Here is a 20617-nt window from a genome sequence, read left to right on the forward strand (position 1 = left end):
CCTAGGGGCGGTGTGGTCGCTTGGTGCGCTCGGGGTTCCTCTGGGGCAGGAGGCTGCATTTTGAGTGCAAGCTCGATTGCCTGAAGTGTGAGGGGGACTGCAGCCCTATATTCCCAGATTTTTCATGTTCGGCACATCTAGGCTCTTCCGCTCCCCAGACCTTCAGACGCACCATCTCGGTTGTGGTCGGGCAAGGTACGGGGCATGCCGCAGCGCTCACCTTCGGGTCTCCGGGTCTGCAACACCGCGCGGGCGGGTGCGGGCGGAGCTTGTGTTGCGGACCTAGGCAGTGGCGTGGGTCCCGCCCCCTGGACCAGGCCCCGCCTCCGGACACCGCTGATTGGGTTATAGCCGCGGAAGGGCCGGGCGTACCCGGGAGGCCCGGACGTCTGATTGGCTTGGCTGGGATTAGGTCATTGCTAGCACTTTAGTGCGGTCCGAACGCCGGCGGAGCGGCCCAGGCTGCTGTGAGAGGGCGCTCGAGGCTGCTGGAGAGCGAACAGGCGAAGGAGGCGGGGGGGAGGCGGCTGCACTCACTCGACTTCTCGTTCCCTTCCCGGTGCCGCTGCGGGTCCGTCTCTGCGCTTCCTGCTCCCCGGCCGCTCGGTTGCACGCCGCCGGAGCAGCCGCCCTTCGTTCGAGTCCCGGCTCGGTTCGGAAGTCGTGCGCGCCCGCGGACACCGCGCGCAGGGCTAGCCGGCGCCACACCTGTGGAGCCGGCGGCCGTCGCGGGAGCCGGCCGGGGTCCCGCCGCGTGCGTGCTCGGGGCTGCGGGCCGCCGGGGCCCCGGGGGAGGCGCGCCCCCCGTCTGGGCGCCGCAGACACCATGGGGCTGCCCGCGCTCGAATTCAGCGACTGCTGCCTCGACAGCCCGCACTTCCGAGAGACGCTCAAGTCACACGAAGCGGAGCTGGACAAGACCAACAAATTCATCAAGGAGCTCATCAAGGACGGGAAGTCACTCGTCAGCGCGCTCAAGAGTGAGTGCCCCCGAGCCTGGCGGGGACGGAGTTCGGGGGCGGGAGGGGCCGTCGGGAGGCGCTCAGCCCTGGAGGTCGCGTGTCCGGCTGGTTTTCTGCCCCCGGGCGCTGAGGGACGGGTGTAGATGCTTGTAGTGGGGCGGGAAGGATACGTAAAATGGGCGAACTAGCAACAAGACGGTAAGGGAAAAGATCCGTCGCCCGGCCGTTTGCGTTCCGGGGTGGCTGGGAGGAGACCGAGCGCGAGTGGCGCTCTGGGGCGCCGCGGCGGGTGTGCGCGGCACACAGGTGTCCTGGGAGTAGGACTGGAGTGCCTGGTGCGCCGCAGCCTGCTGGGAAACCCCTTCGCGTCCACGACTCCCGCTCCCTTGGGGAAGAGTTGCTCACCCCTGGGTGCCCAGCCTTGGGAATGGAGTGGGCCTCGCCAAGGGGGCGCTGCCTCCCCTCGGAAAAAGGCGGGTTGTGCCTTCTTCGCTCCCTGGGCGCAGCGCCAGCCTGCTCAGGGCCGCCGGGTTCTCCGAAAGGCACAGCTGCTGCCCAGAGAAGGGGTGGGTGGGATGGTCTGTCAGCTCGAGATTCTCTGGAGTACTGGCAGCCTGTACCACCCAGATCTAGAATCAGGGTCACGTCCGTGTGCAGGTTCTGATTCTTGTGTTTAGCAGAAGGTGATAAGGGTGGGAGTACAGAATCAGAGTGTTCCTTTACTCTAAACTGTGGGCGAGGGTTTAAAAATAGAACGAACATATCCTCTCCCTCTCCCGCTCCCTCGCTCCCCTTTTTACCTCTCCCAATATCCTTGAAAACTCAAAAGTCTGAGAAGGAATGTCCTCGGTCCTCACTCAGAAAGGAGAAGTTTAAACTCATCCTTATAGATCCTCAAACCTTTTGTAAAACAATTTTTGCAAATTTCCCTTTGGCAGGGGAGAAATGAGTTTTGCATTCTGTGTATGATTTGCCTTGTCTTCTGCAGAGCCAGGGAATGTCTCCTTCTGGCCAAACAGGAGTGCTCTAGGGATTGTTGAGTGCCTTGGATTGTTGAGTTCTTTTTTTGGGTGCCTTTTCAGTCTACCCATTTAAAAATAGTTTGGTCCATCTTTTAGTTTTGAGAATCAGGAAAAAAGGCAGACAGTGGAATTGTCTTTGACTTTTCCTTTCTCTGTGATGGATTTCTTCATAGGTGGTATCTTTCAGCTAAGAAAGCTTGCATTGGCAGAGTGGGGCCCTAGCTGTGAGAATTGTTCCCAAGCCTCTATAAAGGAGATGTAAAGTCAAGTGCTTGAGGTGTCATTTTGTGAGCCTGTTGCTTCTGAAAATGAAGAGGGAGACAGTGGAGCCCCAAGGCAGCAAGTGCCAGTGTTTTGGGGTGAAATAAACATGGAACTTTGATGTGATAAGGCTCCTCAGAGGCAGGGTCTCTGCTGGAGGCTGTGACCTGAAGCATATGAACAGACTCTTCTTTTGTCTTCTTTTGTCAATGACCAGGACCATCGTTGGTTCAGGGAATATGTGACCCTGGTTTGGAGTAAGTTAGGGGCCCACTTATAGGTTGGGCCCATGAAATTTTTTTTTTTTTAATTTTTTTTGCGGTACGCGGGCCTCTCCTGTTGTGGAGCATGGGCTCCGGACACGCAGGCTCAGCGGCCATGGCTCATGGGCCCAGCCGCTCCGCAGCATGTGGGATCTTCCCGGACCGGGGCACGAACCCGTGTCCTCTGCATTGGCAGGCGGACTCGCAACCACTGCGCCACCAGGGAAGCCCCGGGCCCATGAATTTTGAGTGACTCTCAGGCTGGCTTTAATTGGGCCTCTGCTTTATTCAGCAAACATTTAGAGTGCTTTCTGTGTGTTAGATATTGCCCCAGGCACTGAAGTAGTAGTGACAGTTCTGCTGCCCCTGTGGTTGTAAAGACTTACTCCATGCCAGGCCCTGCTTCAGCCACAAATTATCTCATGTACTGTTACTCATTTTACAAATGAGAAAACAGACTTGGAGAAATCACTAGCGCAGAGCCACCCTGCTCTAACGGCAGGGTGGTTTTTGAGCCTCCACATGGTCTGAGCCAGAGCTGGAGTTCCTGCTGATGCTGAGCTCTTAATTCTGCCCTATCCCTCTTGCCCAGAATGGACCCCCTGGACCAAGCCTGTTGGAATCTGGACTTGCATTTTGTATCTCAGCCTTGAGTCTGAGGAGGATGCATTTGTGTGACTGGCAGTTTATTTGCCTGCTACGGTTCTTTTGGGGGGTGGGGAGGGCATGTAAGAATTCTTTGGGTAGGAGGAAACAGTGCAGTGATAAAATTAGAGTTACTCAAATTGGCTAGTGGAATGGACCAGCTCTGTAACTTGGGGGAGAACTAGGTGTTCTAATCTCTTAATATCCAGCTCTATTTCTAACTATACTCTTCTATTCTTACTACTGCTTGAACAGGTCATGTGACCTCTTAAAAAGGGTACAGGTGATTACTATTTACCAGACTTCGGGCATTGCGTTGTCATTAGGTGCTTCTTGCATTGTATGTTACTATATTAGTGTTTGTGTATTCATTTTCTTTGGATCATCTTTATCACTGCTGTAAATGTAAAGCCAGTGTTTTAAAAAATACATACGTAAAAATAAATACATAACTGTGTAAGTAACACTGGTTTAGATGATTTATAGGCTTTTCCAGCTCTAAAATTTTATGGTTTTATTTTGTAATTAATTTTCACAGATCTTTGGGTTAAGGTTTCCATTGTGTGTTAATCTGAGACAATAAAACTGGAATTGCTGAAGTTCAGCTAGATCATTATTCTTGCTACTTCCACTTTATGAAGGAGGAAACTGAAGCTCAGAGAGATTAGTAACCTGCCCAAGGCATCACAGCAATTAAGTTGTCTGATTCCAGAGCCTGTGCACTTAACTCTGAAGCAAAACTGTAGGTCTGTTGTCTCTTGATTCCCCTTGATAATCTGATAAACAAATGAACTCCTTGAAGTCTTTCCCTGGAGTTCAAACCTCTGGGCTGGACACATGGAAGATAAGCAATAAAATAATTTGGGACCTACATTTCAAAAAATCCTGCTTTTGGAGAAAGTTCTTGTTTGATGTGGTGACTCCGAGTCACTTTTTTCTGTGCTGATTTGTCCAGGCCTTTTCTGTGGGCACTCTTTCCTCGACCTGATTAATCTGTGTCTCAGTCAAGAGGATTCTTTGTGTTTTAGTCCTTTTTTCTTTCTGTAAAGATGATAGAGGCGGGCGATGAAGTTCAGACTTGTAGAATTAAGAGTTTTAGGATTTTCTGTGTTTCATTCTTGACACCATCACCTACTGATTGACTCTGGGTGAGTCACTAAGCCTGAGCTCCTCCTGTGTAAAATGGGAGTAGCCACTCTGACCTCCTAGGGTTGCTGTGAGCACAAAATGAAACAGTGCATGTAAAGAAAGCACTTAGCTTGAAGCCTGGTGCATAGCATTGCTCAATTAATGATAGCTGTTATGATCTTCCAGCATTCAGGGTTGTCGAGACTTGGAGCAAGAGTCACTAAGAGCAGAATTGTCCATCCAAATGAACAGTTTTTTGATTTGGATGCAAGGAGTTAGGCCCATGCCTTCTTCATGCCAGTTGTTGGTAACTTACACAGTTGTGTATATATTAACCACTGGTGGGAAGAAGCCTGGTAATCCTATTTGTATAAAGTCATGGTTATGACAAAAAAGCCCCACAAGTTAAAGACAAAAAATAAAAAGTCTCTCAACATCTCTGTTGTTCCTAATAACATTCTGATAGCTTAAATTTTCCATCTTCTTGCTAGATTAACCCCTCTACCCCCCCCCCCCCCCCCGCCATCCAGTGGCTGAGCTGGCTGCCTCTCTTTGCCTTGCAGGAAAAGCTTGCAGAATGCACTGGACTTCATGTCTGGCTGTCTCATGGACTCGATGGCAAACCAAATGTGGTTTCACAGAACTGAAAGTGAATTAGGCTGTTGGTTTTGAGAGGTGATGTGGGTTTTCAGGAACTGTGTTTCTTTCCACCTTCAGAGTTGGTTTATGGACTTGCTGCTGGGGATATACCCCTTTAAGTTTGACTTCTTTCTGAGACAGAGTGAGTTCTCTTATTTTGATAGTCTTAGGTGGGAGGAGTGGGGCAGGAATGCACATTTTAGAATATCTTTATTGAGATATAATTTGCCTTAGTATACTGTTCAGTCACTTAAAGCATCCAGTTCAATGGTTTTTAGTACATTCGCAGAGCGGTACAGCTATCACCACAGTCAGTCTTAGAACATTTTCATTGCCCCCAAAAGAAATCCCGTTCCCATAAGCAGTCATTCCCCACCATTTGCTCCCAACTCCTCCTTCCCCATCCTCCCGCCCTCCAGCCCTAGTCAACCACTAATGTACTTTCTGTCTCTGTGGATTTGCCCCTTCTGGATATCAGAAGTGTAATTTTAATAGTTTTCTCTTAGATGGTGGTGGGCATCTTGAGGCACAGTTTTCTTGATTGGAATTTCAGGTGGGAAACTTTGAACCCATAAGCTGCTCTTCTTCAGTGGGGTTTAAGTAGAGGTGGAGTCCCAAAGACTGAACCATGTCCTAGGGAAAACCCAGGTGTCTCATGAGGGGGAGGGGATGGATTCATTCTAGTTCATGGTACTTTGAAGGACACAGGGGAGACTACCGAAACAAGACCAAGGATCCAACCACTTCTGTCAGTGAGCTTTTCAGTCAAGTTGGGGCAGGGTGTGTGATACTGAAAAAAGCCTTACTCTGCGGTTGGTAGCCTGCCGGGAGACACTTTTTTTTTTTTTTTTTTTTTTTTTACAAAAAAACTATGAGACCATAGTTTTCATGAGACTTTTTGGGGATGACATGCCTTTTTCATTGTATTTGCGGAGGTTAGTAATTCTGACCTGCATCACATCTCCAAGGCAACCACAGAGAATTTTAACAGAAATAAGTAGTTTTATAAGAATGCCAGCAAAAACCACAACAATAAATTTTAACTGCTGTTTGTCTGTCAATAATCAAATCTTAAATTCAACAGACATTTATCTTTTAACAGAAATAGGGTTGTATAAACCTGTAGTCATAACTATATATACAAAGCAAAATTCTGTATTTTGGAACTCGAACCCTAGGCAGAGAGACAGATAAAAAGTCTGATGTACTTAAGTGAGATCACACTTATAAGATTTTTTGCTAAGGCATGAAGAAAGAACATTTAGGTAGTGCATTACTTAAGGAAAAAAAAAAGATGAGATCTAAATAGTTTTAATAATATCTGCCAGAGGGCATTCATGAGGCTCAATAGGGACCCTAAACGCACATTACAGGAAAAAAAAATAAAGTAAAAATTATATCTATATTCTTATATAGTGCAAGCTGTCATTAATTGCCATAATCTAAATGCCCAGTCTGACAGATGTGTCCCAGAAAAAGCATGTCTGTCTTAAATGTTTCAGAAATCTTCTCTGGTCCTGGGTTGATAACCACTCATCTCCACGGATAATGCCACATTTCAGAGTGGTCTGGATTCTGGACATTAGTAATCCTAGTGGGCATTGACATAACATTCTCTTTATAGCAGTCCTTCCACAAGATGCCTTCCAAGAATGCATTTATATATGGCTCCAGCCCTTTTATGTAGATAGGGAACACATCAGTATTGAGTTCATTTAAGAAGTGGACTCGGACGAGTTAACTTGGAGCCCATAATATGCAGCCTGAGGAGACCCAGGTCTGGGGAGCAGAGTGCAATGCAAGGAGCCAGGCCTCTGTTATCAGGCAGATCTGATGTCTAGTCCGAGCTCTACCACATATACACTGTAAGACCTTGGGGGCACTGTCAGTTACCTCAGCAAACAAACAAGCAAACAGAAAACCTGAAACCTCGCCAGCAGCTCTTGTTTATTGAACACTCACCGAGGGCCTGGCCCTATGCTAAGTGCACACATTGTCTTGTGAGTCTTTATACCTCTGTCCGGTGGGATGAATACTTATTTGTGTGCACGTTGCAGTTTGGGTAACTTGTCTAAGGTCACACAGCTAGGAAGTTGTGCAACCAAGTTTTGAAGCTGACCGTGGACTGCAGGGCCTTCTCTTGAACATGACCCTTCAGTGCTTCAGTAGACACGCTGGCAGTGAAGATGCAAATTGTTCGGAGATCTAGACGCTAGAAAGAAGAAACATGCAGCAGGTGCTAGATTAAGTGAGAATATTGTCCCTGTTGTTTTTCAGACTCTGAGTCCTGAGTAGCAAAGTATAGCTAAGATTCTGTATTGTGCTCTGAAGTTTTGTGTTTCTCTCTTCATCGTATGATTAAAGAGCCATTGTAAGCCAGTGAGACAAATGAGGGCGTCTGATTATCTCTTGGCTTTTTGAAGCAGTAGAGTTGCTCTTTGGGGGTAGTAGCACTGACTACCAATGACTCTCTCTCTTTTTAAATATTTTTTAGAAAATGCATACCTTCCTAGCATTCATTTATTTTTTTAATTAAAAAATTGAGATATAAATGACACATTTTAGATGTTAGATGTACAACATAATGATTTGCTATTTGTATATAATATGAAATGATCGCTGCAGTATGTCTAGTTAACATCTGTCACCATACATAATTACGAATTCTTTTTCTTGTGATGAGAACTTTTAAGATCTACTCTCTTAGCAGCTTTCAAATATACAATTATAGTACTATTAACTATAGTAACCATGCTGTACATCACATCCTATGACTTATTTATTTTATAACTGAAAGTTATTCTCTTTTAACTGGGTAATAAAGCATTGAACATGGAGGCCAAAAACTTGTTCTTGAGTCTGACTTGTTAAGATAAATAGTTCATCCTCTTTGCTCATTAAAACAAGAGTAAAAAAAAATCAACATCAAGAGTTGTGTGCTTAGAGCATGTCACCCTTTTATACTTCTTTAGGACTTGGTGTAGGGTTTTTATAGTAGTGAGGTGAGTCCTTCATTAATGGTATAAATTCCCAAAGGCTGTTCAGTGCCAACCTGCTTTGTTTAGGAGTAATTATATTACTCACAGAATCCTAATGGAACAAATGCTTATGGAGTTAGGTAGCAAAAAGTTTTTTCTCAGCTCCTTTGCTTTGCTTTAGCACCTTTCAAATAAAAGAAAAAAAAAGGCATTTCCTAATTATTTGTAAACAGTGGTAATTTGCAGTACTGACATTTGGAGTATTTCTCATACAAATATAAACAACGGCAAATTATATCCAAACAAGATTTTGTAGTTTTTATATAACACTGGCTTTAAAAAAAGTCCTTCCACTTTAATCCAATTATTCTGTTCTCAATTGGATTGAATAAATTGCATCTAATCTGTTGCACTCAGCACACTGATTGAGCCTTAAGTTCTCCCCTCCCTCCTTTTTTAAAAAATATAATTAATAGACTTTATTTTTTAGAGACTTTTTAGGTTTACAGAACAATTGAGTGGAATGTATAGAGAGTTCCCATAGAGTCCCTCACACCCTTTCCTCTCAGGTGGTACATTTGTTACAAAAGTGATATAGTGTTATAACTAAAGTCCATTGTTTACATTAGGGTTCACTCTTTGTGTTGTATATTCTATGAGTTTTGACAAACGTATAATAACGTGTGTTGGCCATTACAGTATAATGCAGAATAATTTCAACCCTTGAAATACATGTCTTTGTGCAGACATGTGTTTTCATTTCTTATTTCATTTCCTACCTAGGAGTGGAATTGCTCGGATGTATGAATAAACTTATGTTTAATTTTTTTTTTTGCGGTACGCGGGCCTCTCACTGTTGTGGCCTCTCCCGTTGCAGAGCATAGGCTCCGGACTAGCAGGCTCAGCGGCCATGGCTAACGGGCCCAGCCGCTCTGTGGCATGTGGGATCTTCCTGGACTGGGGCACGAACCCGTGTCCCCTGCATCGGCAGGCGGACTCTCAACCACTGCGCCACCAGGGAAGCCCATTATGTTTAATTTTTTAAAAAACCTGCCGAAAGGTTTTCTGCAGCAGAGGCATCCTTTAAAATTCCCACCAGGATCGTCTGAGGGTTTCAATTTTTCCACATCATCACCAGTACTTGTTACTGTCTGTCTTTTTGATTGTAGCTATGCTAGTGAGCGTGACGTGATATCTCTTGGTTTTAATTTGCATTTCCACGATGACTAACGATGATGAGCATCCTTTCATATGATTAAGGGCCATTGGTGCATTTTCTTTGCTGACATGTCTATTCAGATCTTTTTGTTGGGCACTATTTTATACCTTGGATTTTTTTTTTTATCCTTTTACTTTGTCCCATACAACTTTTTTTTTTTTTTTTTTTTAGTCCCATAAAACTTTTGATGATTAAGTGAACACCACTCCCCTCGGTAGATTTTCTCTATTTGCCCTCATTTGAGGACTTTCTGCTTCCATTTGCCTCAACCTCAGATGCACTTGACTGATCAGTTTCACATTCCAGGGCTTGGAAGGTGATTCTGACACGGCTGTGGTTCAGATCTCTGCTCCAGCTAGGCCAGCCAGCGTCCCTCTGGGCAGAGGCCTCAGGCTGAACTTCCTAGTGCTGGCCAGTGTAAGCTAATGATCACAAATCCCAGGAATTGACCACATGAGAATGGGTCAGGGAGGAACCATTATCACCACCAAGCTATTGGGGAAAGCAATTCATGAAGGTGACTTTGCTACCCTGTTTAGGCCATTGCATTTTTAAAAGTTAGCCAAAGGAGGGATGCCAGTATGAAGCTAACAAAGTGGATTTTCTAGATTAAATTTCTGACTGACCCTAGTTTCAATTTTTAAAATTATAACCCAGTATGTTCCAAATTATATATCTTAGGCCACCAGAGGAAGGCTTTCATTTCAAATATGCAGCTTTGCTCCACTCTTACTGTGTCCTCCAAGCCCTAGCCTAGAGTAAGGGCTTTTAAGGTGGTGGTAACAGGTGCAGAATTCGTGAGGCGGGAGAGATCATGGGGTGTCTGAGGACTAGCAGGGAGGCCAGTGTAGCTGGAGCAGAGTGATGGCAAATGAACAGGAAGAGAGGTCGGGAGCCAGGTCCTAGAGGTCTTGAGTCCCAGAAAGGACTTTGGGTTTCATTCTAAGTGTGATGGGAAGCCAGGAGGAGGTTGTGACATCATCCTGCTTGTGTTTTTAAGAGATTATGGGGGCCACTGTGTGGAGAATAATTTAGTGGGGCAAGAATGGAGGCAAGGAGAGCAGTTAGAAGGCTGTTATAATAGGTGAAGTAAGAGGCAATGGCACCTTGGGCTAGGGTGGCAGCACTGGAGATGGTGGTCAGATTCTGGGTGTTTTTGGAAGTAGAGCCCACAGATTTGCTATTTGATTGGATTTGGGCTTTGAGAATAAAAGTCAAGAATGATTAGGGACTTCCCTGGCAGTCTAGTGGTTAATACTTCACCTTCCAATGCAGGGGCTGTGGGTTCGATCCTTGGTTGGGGAGCTAAGATCTCTCATGCCTCAGGGCCAAAACACCAAAACATAAAACAGCAGCAATATTGTAACAGATTCAATAAAGACTTTAAAAATGGTCCACATCAAAAAATCTTAAAAAAAAAAAAAGAATGATTCAAATGTTTTTAGCTGGAGCAATTATGTGAATGATGGCGCTATTTTCTGAAATAAAGATGACTTGGGAAGGATTAGTTTTGGAGGTAAAATGAACAGTATGAATGGATGACCTAATCTTACAGTGCAAAGACAAAAAAATTCATGTACGCAGTTCATGAATACGTTCTCATAAAAGAATCACAGAGTGTGGAACTATACAGAGTAAAGCACCCTTTTGCCCGAGTTAACCACTGGTGTGCTTTTTTTCTTGTCCTTTTTCTGTGCATATTTTTTTTTTCTTGGGGGGGTTATAGAATATGAATTATTCTGTGTTTTGCTTTTCTGGTTGAGACTCTCTTTTAGAGATCTTCCATGTCAGTACACATACACAGTGTATTCTTTTTAATGCCTGCAGAGAGCTCTGCTATGTGGAGATACCATAGCTTATTTACCCCGTCTCCTGTTGAGGGATATTTGGATTGCCTCAGCATAGAAGGTGCTACAGTGATTATTTGCACACCCACCTTTGTGTGTGGGTCCCAGGAGTTCCATGGGATAGATTCCTCAAGGTGGAGTTGTTGCCAGCCTCCATTTTTTAAAGCTCTTTGACATCGACTGTTTAGGTCCTTGCATCCCTGAACAAGCCCTTCTGTTAGGCACTGACACGGATTCTAAAGGAACCGGGGGTGGGGGCGGGGTGGGGGGAGAGAGAGAGAGAGAGAGAGAGAGAGAGAGAGATTACAATTAATTGGCTGTGTCCTAATTAGCCTTGGACCTGTCCGAAATCCTTTCTGAGCTGCAAGGTCTTAGAGATAAAATGGGAGATGGGATGTGACTTTGCCCATATATAATAGGCTATTCTGACCTCAAATTTCAGGGAAATCACATTTGGTAGGGTGAGGAAAATAGCCTTAGTGGCCAAAGGAATATTTACAAATTATAGTCACTGGGGTTTACACATTTTTGTAGAAACCCAGAGTGGAGAAAGAGAGGAAATAGTAAGGAAAACAGCTTGGCAGTGTGGGCCAGAAGCTGTCACGGTGTGTTTATATCTGGCTCATTTCACCTCGGTTGGAAGGCACAGAATGCTACAGAGGGTGAGCTTGGAGACTGGGCAGTACTTACTATATTTAGAAAGAGGAGATTCCTGGGGCTGGGGGTGTCCGTGTGTGTGTGTGTGTGTCCGTGTGTGTCCGTGTGTGTGTGTGTGTGTGTGTGTGTGTGTGTTTTCTTTGCCAGATGGACAAAGGGTTGAGGGGCTTGGGAATTCTGGATCAAACCTTGTTAACTGGCTGACTTCTCTGGGCCAAGCCAGTAGCTAAGGTTTGACTCCTGCTGCTGCCACACAGGAAAAGCCAAAATAAACCCCATTTTACATGGTTTGTAAAAACACCACAGGTAGGTTTCAAAGCTCATCTGATCTTGCTATCAAATGTGCTTTTAAGTTTATTCCAGGCTGATTTGAACACTTTGAAAATATGAACTGGCTTCTCCCGTGAGACTTTAGATAGATTTCCAGGCAGATTGAGTTGAACTTGAGGCTGTTTCTGTGCCACAGAGACTGTCAAGCAGATAGGACCCAAACCGTAACAGATTCCTGACTGCACATCTCACTATTACACTTGTGGGTCAGGTGTAGAAGATGATTATCAGTTGAGCAAATGAAACAAAATTAAAAAGCATTTTTATTTTAATTCATACCTATGTTTCTTTTTTGAAAGTTTATGTCAGTAACACCTATCAATAGTACACAATTTAGAGGGGACAAGAAGGAATGTGAGCATCCTCAAATTTCTCCTGTCTCCAAATCCTTAGTTGTTCTACTGCAGGCAACATTTTACCCATTCTTGAATATTTTTCAGATATAATTTATGCATGTGCCAGCAAATACAGATTTATATATTTCTCCAGTAGCATACCATATGCACTGTTTTGCATATTTTTGCATTTTGCACGATTTTAATGTATTTTGAATATTATTCAACATTGGTACGTATAGAGCAAATTCATTTTTAGCATCGCATTGTATTGCACTGTATGGACATAACATAGTTTATTTAATCAGTCCCCAAATAGTAGACATTTAGATGATTTCCAACCTTTTACCATTATAAGCAATGCCGCTGTGAACCTCCTGGTACCTGTCATGGGCATATGAGTGAGTAGATTTGTAGGATGCATTCTAGAAATGGAACTGCTGGGCCAGAGGGTATGTACATTTTTCATTTCAATGAATATCTCATAGGAGTGTTTCTGAAAAGCTCTGAGTGAACTGAATTTTATTAATCACATTTTAGAGTAGAAAGGAAACTCACTGTTTGGTTCATTATAGGGTGGCGTCTGTAATAAAACAACACTTAGAATTTTCTCCATTTCCTACTCCCCAGTTTGTGTGTACTGTTCATTCTGGGATCAGAAGTCACAACAAAGTCATTCCCTAAAATGAGACAGAGCTGGATTGGGGATCACTTGCATGCGGGGCACCAGAGAGCTTGTTTGTGGTTCTAGTGAGGGTGCTGTTGAGTTTTTATCTTTGTGCAGTGTGCGCATTATTTCAGAAGTTTGGCAGGTGTAAAGGAGGGCAGTCTCCCACCTTTGGTGACTGGAGACCGTGACTTTGGGCCAGTAGGCACACCTTGTCTGTCTGCGAAGCTTCTCTGGGGAGTGGCGAGGGAGCTGGGCGCTTTTGTCCTTCTCTCTTCTGGCTGCCTCTTCGGCAGAGCTTAGCACTTCCCCTGGTGGAAGGCACGTGTTGGCTGTGGTCTCTATTCCCATGCCTGGGACTGCTCACGTTGGGGTGGAAGGCTCCTGGTAGTGGAGTTCTGGGCATAGTCCCTGCTCTTCAGGAGGCCAGGGAAGAACAGACAGTCCACAGTACAATGATTCCTATCAGTTTAAAAGGGTCTCTGGGGGAGGGAGCAGAGAACTTGGGGAGAGGCAAGTGAAGACATCAAGTCCAAGGAAACAGTGTTCTTAACCATCAGTCTTTTAAAACACCTAGGTTATTTCTGCCCCACCTTTACCACATATATTTATTTTGAAAAAGTCTACTCATTAAAAATTATGTTTATTTCAAACGGGAACTTTATAGCATTCTGAAATCATAGGTTTGATGTGGTTAGCAATATATTTTTTTCTAGAATATCTTTAAATAGTCATTGAATCATAATCATTAAATTGAACAATATTTGTCATTGTATCATCTAAAATAGTCCTATATTTTACCAGTGATTTGAGCTCCACTCTGCTTCGCACTGCCCTGAAGCAGAAGTGTGTGGGAGAACGGACATCATGTGGCCATCATGCCGGGAGGGGAGAGGAGGGAAGGGCAAAGATGTGCTTCTCATGGGCTTCCCTGGTGGCGCAGTGGTTGGGAGTCCACCTGCCGATGCAGGGGACGTGGGTTCGTGCCCCGGTCTGGGAAGATCCCACATGCCGCAGAGCGACTGGGCCCGTGAGCCGTGGCCGCTGAGCCTGCACGTCCGGAGCCTGTGCTCCGCAACAGGAGAGGCCACAACACTGAGAGGCCCGCGTACCGCAAAAAAAAAAAAAAAAAGATGTGCTTCTCAGACTAAGGTACAGGTGTCAGGGTAGGTGGCACTGTGCCAGGGAGTATGCAGAGCAAGTGGCGGGGACTACACTTTACTGAAAATCTGTTTTACTCAATGGAATCATTATTTGAATATGCAAACGAACGCCCATAAATTATAGAGGAGAAATCAAGATTCCATGGCACTTTTCATGGGAGACCTGCTGGTGTGGCTGAAGAGGAGAACGTAGTCAACAGTGGACAGAGGAGGGAGGAGCAGGGGTGTCCCCAGGGTTTCTGTCTTAGGGCTTGGGGCACTGGCTGAACTGTGCACCCCAGGAGAAGAACCGTGGTGTGTGATGGGGGATGCAGGGTTAAGTGTCCTTGCTGAGTTGTTTCCATGGGACCTACAGGTGGAGACACCTACCAGGTGGTGGGGAGCACAGGTCAGGTGCTCTAGAGAGAGATGGAGGTACTGCTGTAGGTTTGGGTTTCACCAGATGCTATTAGAGGTCCAGGCAGTGGTTCTCCACCTTAGCTGTCCATTGAAATCCCCTCCAGGTAGATGAGTCTGGGACTCATCCCCGGAGATGCTGATGTAATTTTGTCTGGGCTGCAGCCTGGGCCTGGGAAATTTTAAAGGTTCTGCAGGTACTGCTAATGTGCAGCACAGGTAGAGAACCACTGACACGGAGTGAGAGGAGAGAGTGGGGGCTGAAATTGTGGGGAATATCCACATTCCGCAGAATAGGTGGGTAGAATAGGGGTGGAGAGATTTGTTCTGATTAAGTATGAGGTGTGTCCTCCTGGCAGTTTGGGTGAGGGCTTGCTCGAAGGTCTTTGGATTTGCCCTTTGGAGGTGAAACTAGAGAGAGCAGTTTAAGTGCGAGGGTGATAAATATTCACCTTCCAATATGATTCTGAGGAATAAATGAGATTCTTGTAGGTATTGTGAGTAGCAGGGTAAGCAGGCCCATGGTAAGTGCCCTGTAATCGGAATGTCATTATTGTCATTTCTAGATTGTCCTTGTTATCAGGTAGTGGTTCTTAAATGTGAATGTGTGTAAGAATTTCCTTAATTGCAGATTCCTGGATTTCCCCCAAGGAGATTATGGTACACAGGCTCTGGGGTGAGGTCCGGAAATCTGCATTCCTTGCAGGGACCTCCGCAGGTGGTTTGCATGGAGGGGGTCCTCGGACCACACATTAAGTTGAATAGGCCTGAGGAGATTCTACATAAGCCTGTCTCAGATCCTTTGTCCCCTCCTTGCAGTGCACAGCTGTGCCGGCCATCCTCAGGTATCTGGAAGGGGAAGTTATGGCAGGTCAAGAATGATGGGGCATTGTCTCCAAAGGGTGCGAGTTCTCCCGACTTCAGATATCTCAGCATGTGGCTCCATGCCTGGGATCCAGTTGTCCCATGAGCTTGGCCTGTGAGCCAGGACCCTTCTGTGGCACTGGGGGTCGGAGAAGCTCCTGCAGGGAAACTTCATGCTCACGGGCAGTCACAGGGCACACATTTTCCCACAGTGAGTCCTGTCAGGGTTAAAGTCATTTGGGGTCGGAGCTTGTAATTACGTTGCACATTTTTTTTCTCTAAAAACCTTGAGGAAGCGTAATGAGCTGTCAGAGCTGTTGCACAGCTAGGGGGGACTCTTGTCTTGGGGAGAGCAGTAGAGGGACTGGCGGATGGTCCTGGAAGGTGAGGTGCCCCAAACCCAGAGAAGGCTCATCTTCACCTGCTGCCTCAGAGCTGCCCTCGGGCAACTCATTTCTGGCAACCGCTCCTCCTTATCTCTGTTCTGATCTCAGCTGGTTTTCAGCCTCTGTGGGAGGGCTGGGTGACAAAGCAGACCGCAGCCACTGATGGTGGGACCCTGGGGGTGATGGGCCCTGCGGCTTTCCTGCCGCCTATCTGACTAGTGCCTTGAGATGTTTGAGATGTTTGACACAAATCCTGCCCTGGGTCGGTACCCAGCCGAGCATCAGTCTCACAACTCTGGCTGTGGGAGGTATGGAGGCCAGGCAAGCCCTGGGGATGGATGCCTCGCCCAGTCCTGGCTGCGCCCAAGGCATCTGGTCCTCTGACCGGGCCTTGGAGACTACAGGTGGCTTTGCTTGCTGCCGTCTCCTGGCCCTCTGCTCGAAGCCGCCCTGAGCTCAGTGTGCAAGGTCAGCAAGCTACCACTGTTGCCAGCTCTGTGTAGAGCTACAAGATGGTTCTGGCTCCGGAAAGAAATCCCATTTCCTCTTTACAGAGCCAGCATGCTTGGAATCAGTTTCCCAGCAGGGAAGCTCTGCTCCACTGCATAGAAAACTGGAGTGGAACTGAGAGCTTTTGGCCCCCGTGTCTTTTGGGATCTGTCTTTGGCTTGCTTCCTTCTCCCCCACCTCTTCCGGCTGGCATGAGTTCACGCCATACTGCAATGAAAAGACAACCCAACAGGGCTTGGGTTTTTTTTTTTGAGGCACAGAGTTCAAGCGTAAAGATGGTCATCAACTGACGAGAACCCAAAATTGGCTTGTTTTCACAAGTTTCAGTTCTGAATGTTGGGGTCTCATCTTCCCCCTCCCCTCAAATCTGGAAAACGGAGTCTCTTTAAGAAAGAAGATTGAAATGCTTTTGGTGGTTATCTTAAATGAAAGACTTGTGAAATGTTACAGAGGAGAAGGATGATGACTCATGTCTCTTACTGTGACACCTCAAGCAGCAAGATACTGAGCTCCTCAAATGTGCCAGCATGGGGTTAGGCAATGGTGGGCAGAGACCTTGGAGGTCCTGCCTCAGGATTTTTTAAAGCAGTTTAATGAGATATATAATTCACATACCACACAGTTCACTCATTTACAGTGTACAGTTCATGGCTCTTAGTATGGTCACAGAATTTTTCATCCATCTCCACAAGTAGTTATAGAATATGTTTGGTCATCATCCCCCAAAGAAACCCTGCACTCCTTAGCCATCATCCCCAACATCCTTCCCATTCCCCCCAGCCCTAGGCAACCACTTCCTCAGGATTTTAACCCACGGTCCAAAGTGTGGTGCTCTCCTGTCTGCTTTGTCCTTAGATCGTGTTAAGCTACATATCCTTTTCCTTCAGTGCATTCAACCAATTTGTGCTTCTCCAGAATGCTGCAGTTTCAGTGCCAGGGTGTTTGAATCTGGAACTCCTTCTCTGTTCTGTTCACCCCCCTGACAAATGTGCTAGTGCGGCAGGACTAATTCACACTCACTCCTGAGTGCATGTAGGTCTCTGGTTAGGACTTCTTTTATCCTGTCTTTCTCTGGGTTTTGATCTTACTTTGGAGAGAGTAATCTCCTGGTGTTAAGTGGGAAGGAACACCCAGTATCCAGTAGGTAGATGCCTTTGTTTTGAGCTGAAGAGAGTAACATCCTTTATTTCTACAGAGGAAAAAATTTCAGTGATACACTGATTTGGATAGTCACATTTGGAGGGTTTTAGCTTTATTCCAGGAACTGTTGGTAAAGAAGTAAGTTTCATAGGTGCTGAAATGGCAGTGGTTTGGGGCTATCTAAGGTCTTAACATGAAAGTCCTTCTTCCCTACAAAAGACCTTATATTCTAGGAAATGCTAGCCCAGATGTAGCTAACACATCCTCTACCATCTGTTTGTTTTCTCTTTCTCTCAGTTCCTTCTGTCCCTTCTTTTTCTTTCCCTTCTTTTTTCCTCTCATTCTTCCACTGTGCCCTCCCCCCACTCCATTTTGCCTTGCTAAAGGGCCAAAAAAGTGACTGATCTCTAACCTCTTGATTTGGGGAAAAACAAAGACTTTTGTGAAGGGAATGACCTGAAACCAATTTCCAGAGTTTTAGGGCTGTAGTTAAAAAGACTTCTAGATTTGAGCTGATTGTGAATCTGTAGAACCGGGAAGAGATGTGGGCTATCAGTGGTCCCATCTTGTAGAAAACACTGTGTGGGGTCCCCTTTCCTGTTACACTTCCTGTGTTAGGTTCCAGAGGTGAAAGGACGCTCAGAACCAGAGAAGGTATAGAACGGCTGGCCAGCTGGTTAGCTTTTCTGATGGGGACCTTATTTCTTTCTTCTCTAATGGGACCTGATGGCAAGCCTCATTTTTTATCATTGAGATGGGGGTGCTGTTAAGATTGTCTTCAACAAAAGTGGGTCAGTGACTTACATTTCACGAAAATAAATTTGGGGACACTGAATGAGAGCATGGTATTTGGGTTAGTTGAATAGGTCCAGATATAATTATGTATATTTATAATGCCAATTAGGGACCTAGAAACCTATTTAGGATAGGTTAGGAAAGTGGGTATGATGAAATCTGAGTCTTTATCAGTAGAATCTCTGGAAACAATTTATTTTGGACATATGTAAATGAGACCTGGATCAGATAGCTTACATCTCTCTCCCTCCCGCTGACAACCCCATGGTTCACAAAGTCGTTAACATGAAAAAAGCAGGATGCACCTTCTGCCTTCTTTTGAGGTGTATATCCCTGGCCTTTTTCATCATGTAGGCTAATCATTAAAAAAACAAAACAAAACAAACCAAGCATTCCAAAAACAAACTTGTAATTTTTTTTTCTGATTATACCAGTAATGCATGTTGATGAGAGATAACTTAGAAATTACAGGTGAATAAAATGCAAATCATACCAATAGTACTGATTAGAGATACTCATTTTGGTTTTTATCATCTTTTTCTACTCAGGTTATGATCATCTTTCCATATCATTACCCACTCTCTGAGACTGTTTTTAGTGGCTGTGTAATATTCCATGTGTACTGTTTCAAGACTTACTAATGACCTACTTTTGGACAGTTAGGTTGTTTCTCTCTTTTTTCCATGATCATTAACCAATCTATAATGAACTTTCTTTTAGCTATGCCATCATTAGCTCCTTAAGCAAATTTATATAGGCTGTCCCATTTCTTTCCATATCTTTAAGATTCAGCTCCCATCTCTCTACTTGTTCCCTTTTTTTTCCTGCCAGTTGAGCAGAACCTTGGAGACAAAGAGAAGATGTCTTTTTAGAGTTCCACAGAATGAAGAGTCCCATATATTGAATGCACGTGGTTACATTCATTTGAACAATAATAATAGTAGTAGCATGTTTACCACCATGTAACTTTATTATATGTCAGAACCTTTTGTTACGTGTTTTACAAACTTGATTTCATTGCACCTTCACAACAGTATTATATGGTATGTACTAATACCGCAATTTATAGACTGGAAAACTTGAGACACAGAAAGCAAAAGTAATTCATCCAAGTAAAAAGTATTGGACTCAGGATTGGAACCTCTATCCACTGTGAACTCTTTTGCTCTCAACCAGTGCTATGCTGCTGACTATAATCTTAGCCCATTCCTTTAAATCTTCTGTTTCTTCATTTATAAAGTGGGAATAATGGTGCTTGCTTGAGAACGTTATAAGGGTTAAATGAGCTAGCTGTGAACAGCATCTGGGCCCAAGTCACTGCAGCTATTGCTACTCTAATGACTGATTACTTCACCTTTTGTAAGGTAGGAATAATATAGATATTTTAAAAATTGTCTTTGTGCAGTGTCTACATCTCAGTCTCTGGCTTTCTCACTGGAGATGAACCCATGTATTAGGGATTATCTCTAGAAATTAGACTGGGCTTCATACTCTGGTCATTATTATATTGATGTCTTTGTTTTATACACATCCACTCATAAGATTCTGCAGCTTCTTCAGGACTGTTTGGGATGCTGACTTGTCAGAAGCCATTCTAAAAGTAGCACATCCCATGGGTGCCTGTCCCACCCCACCCCTAGCCTCACTACCCAGAGGTGACCACCTTCACTTTTTTGAGCAGGCAGCTGACTTCTAACAGGGAGTTCTATCCTTAAGTCTAACCTAAGTATCTGTTGCAGAACTGGACAAAAAGTTGCCTTTTGGATAAGTGTTGGTGTTAAGTGGAGGTTGGTGATCTCCATCCTCTGGTCATGAGTTATTCCCGTTTCAAACTCCAGTCCTTTTATTTCCTCCCCGCCCGCCACCTCCCCATCACTCTTGTCTCTCAGCAGACTTGAACACTCAGGCGATTCTGAGGAAAACAACAGCACACGACATTCTGAGAACATATCTAGGCTGGCTTCTCCGGGGATTCAGGACAAGGCACTTTCTAGCCATAGGACCTTTCCATTGCTTGGAACACCTTTGCTACAGCTCTTCATGGGGTCGGCTTCTTCTCCTCCTTCAGGTTTCAGCCAAAGGTCCCCTTAAAGAGTCCTCCCCTGACCACGTGGCCCCCTCCTCTATGCCGTTACCCCATTTTATAGGTAATGTACCTGTCCCACCCTTTAAACTCCCCAGTGCGTGTTGAATGAATGATATCAAGTGTCCCTTCAAAGAGCCCGACCACTTGACTGTGTGTTCTGAAAGCAACTCTAAGTGTTCATGGCCTCAAGCATCTCTTGGTTCTCTTTAGATTTGATTTTGTTTAAAGAGTCCTTCTTGGACAGATCAGATGTGACTGCTCTGATTGGATGACAATCCAGTCTACCTTTGGGGTAGCACAGGAAATGCTGATGAGTTAGAAAAA

The 20617-nt window shown here is 45.2% G+C and overlaps 1 protein-coding gene across 8 annotated transcripts in view; it reads left to right on the forward strand.

The window, feature by feature from the left end:
* Positions 1 to 240: 240 nt before the first annotated feature.
* ARHGAP26 (Rho GTPase activating protein 26) overlaps positions 241 to 20617 on the forward strand; it is a 470178-nt gene continuing 449801 nt past the window's right edge. For 2 of the 8 annotated variants that reach the window (XR_004036031.3, XM_030841061.3), the window contains exon 1: positions 241 to 980. Coding sequence is in view for 5 of the 8 variants with exons in the window: in XM_030841061.3 (XP_030696921.1) it covers positions 827 to 980 (154 nt within the window). In the remaining 3 variants the exon portion in view is untranslated. Of the gene's footprint in view, positions 981 to 1134; positions 1161 to 11612; positions 11627 to 20617 lie in introns of those variants that run through there. The other 6 variants (XM_060296385.2, XM_060296384.2, XM_030841063.3 and 3 more) reach the window with 6 other exon arrangements.

Source organism: Globicephala melas, chromosome 3 (assembly GCF_963455315.2).
Source record: "Globicephala melas chromosome 3, mGloMel1.2, whole genome shotgun sequence".
Taxonomy (NCBI): Eukaryota; Metazoa; Chordata; class Mammalia; order Artiodactyla; family Delphinidae; genus Globicephala; species Globicephala melas.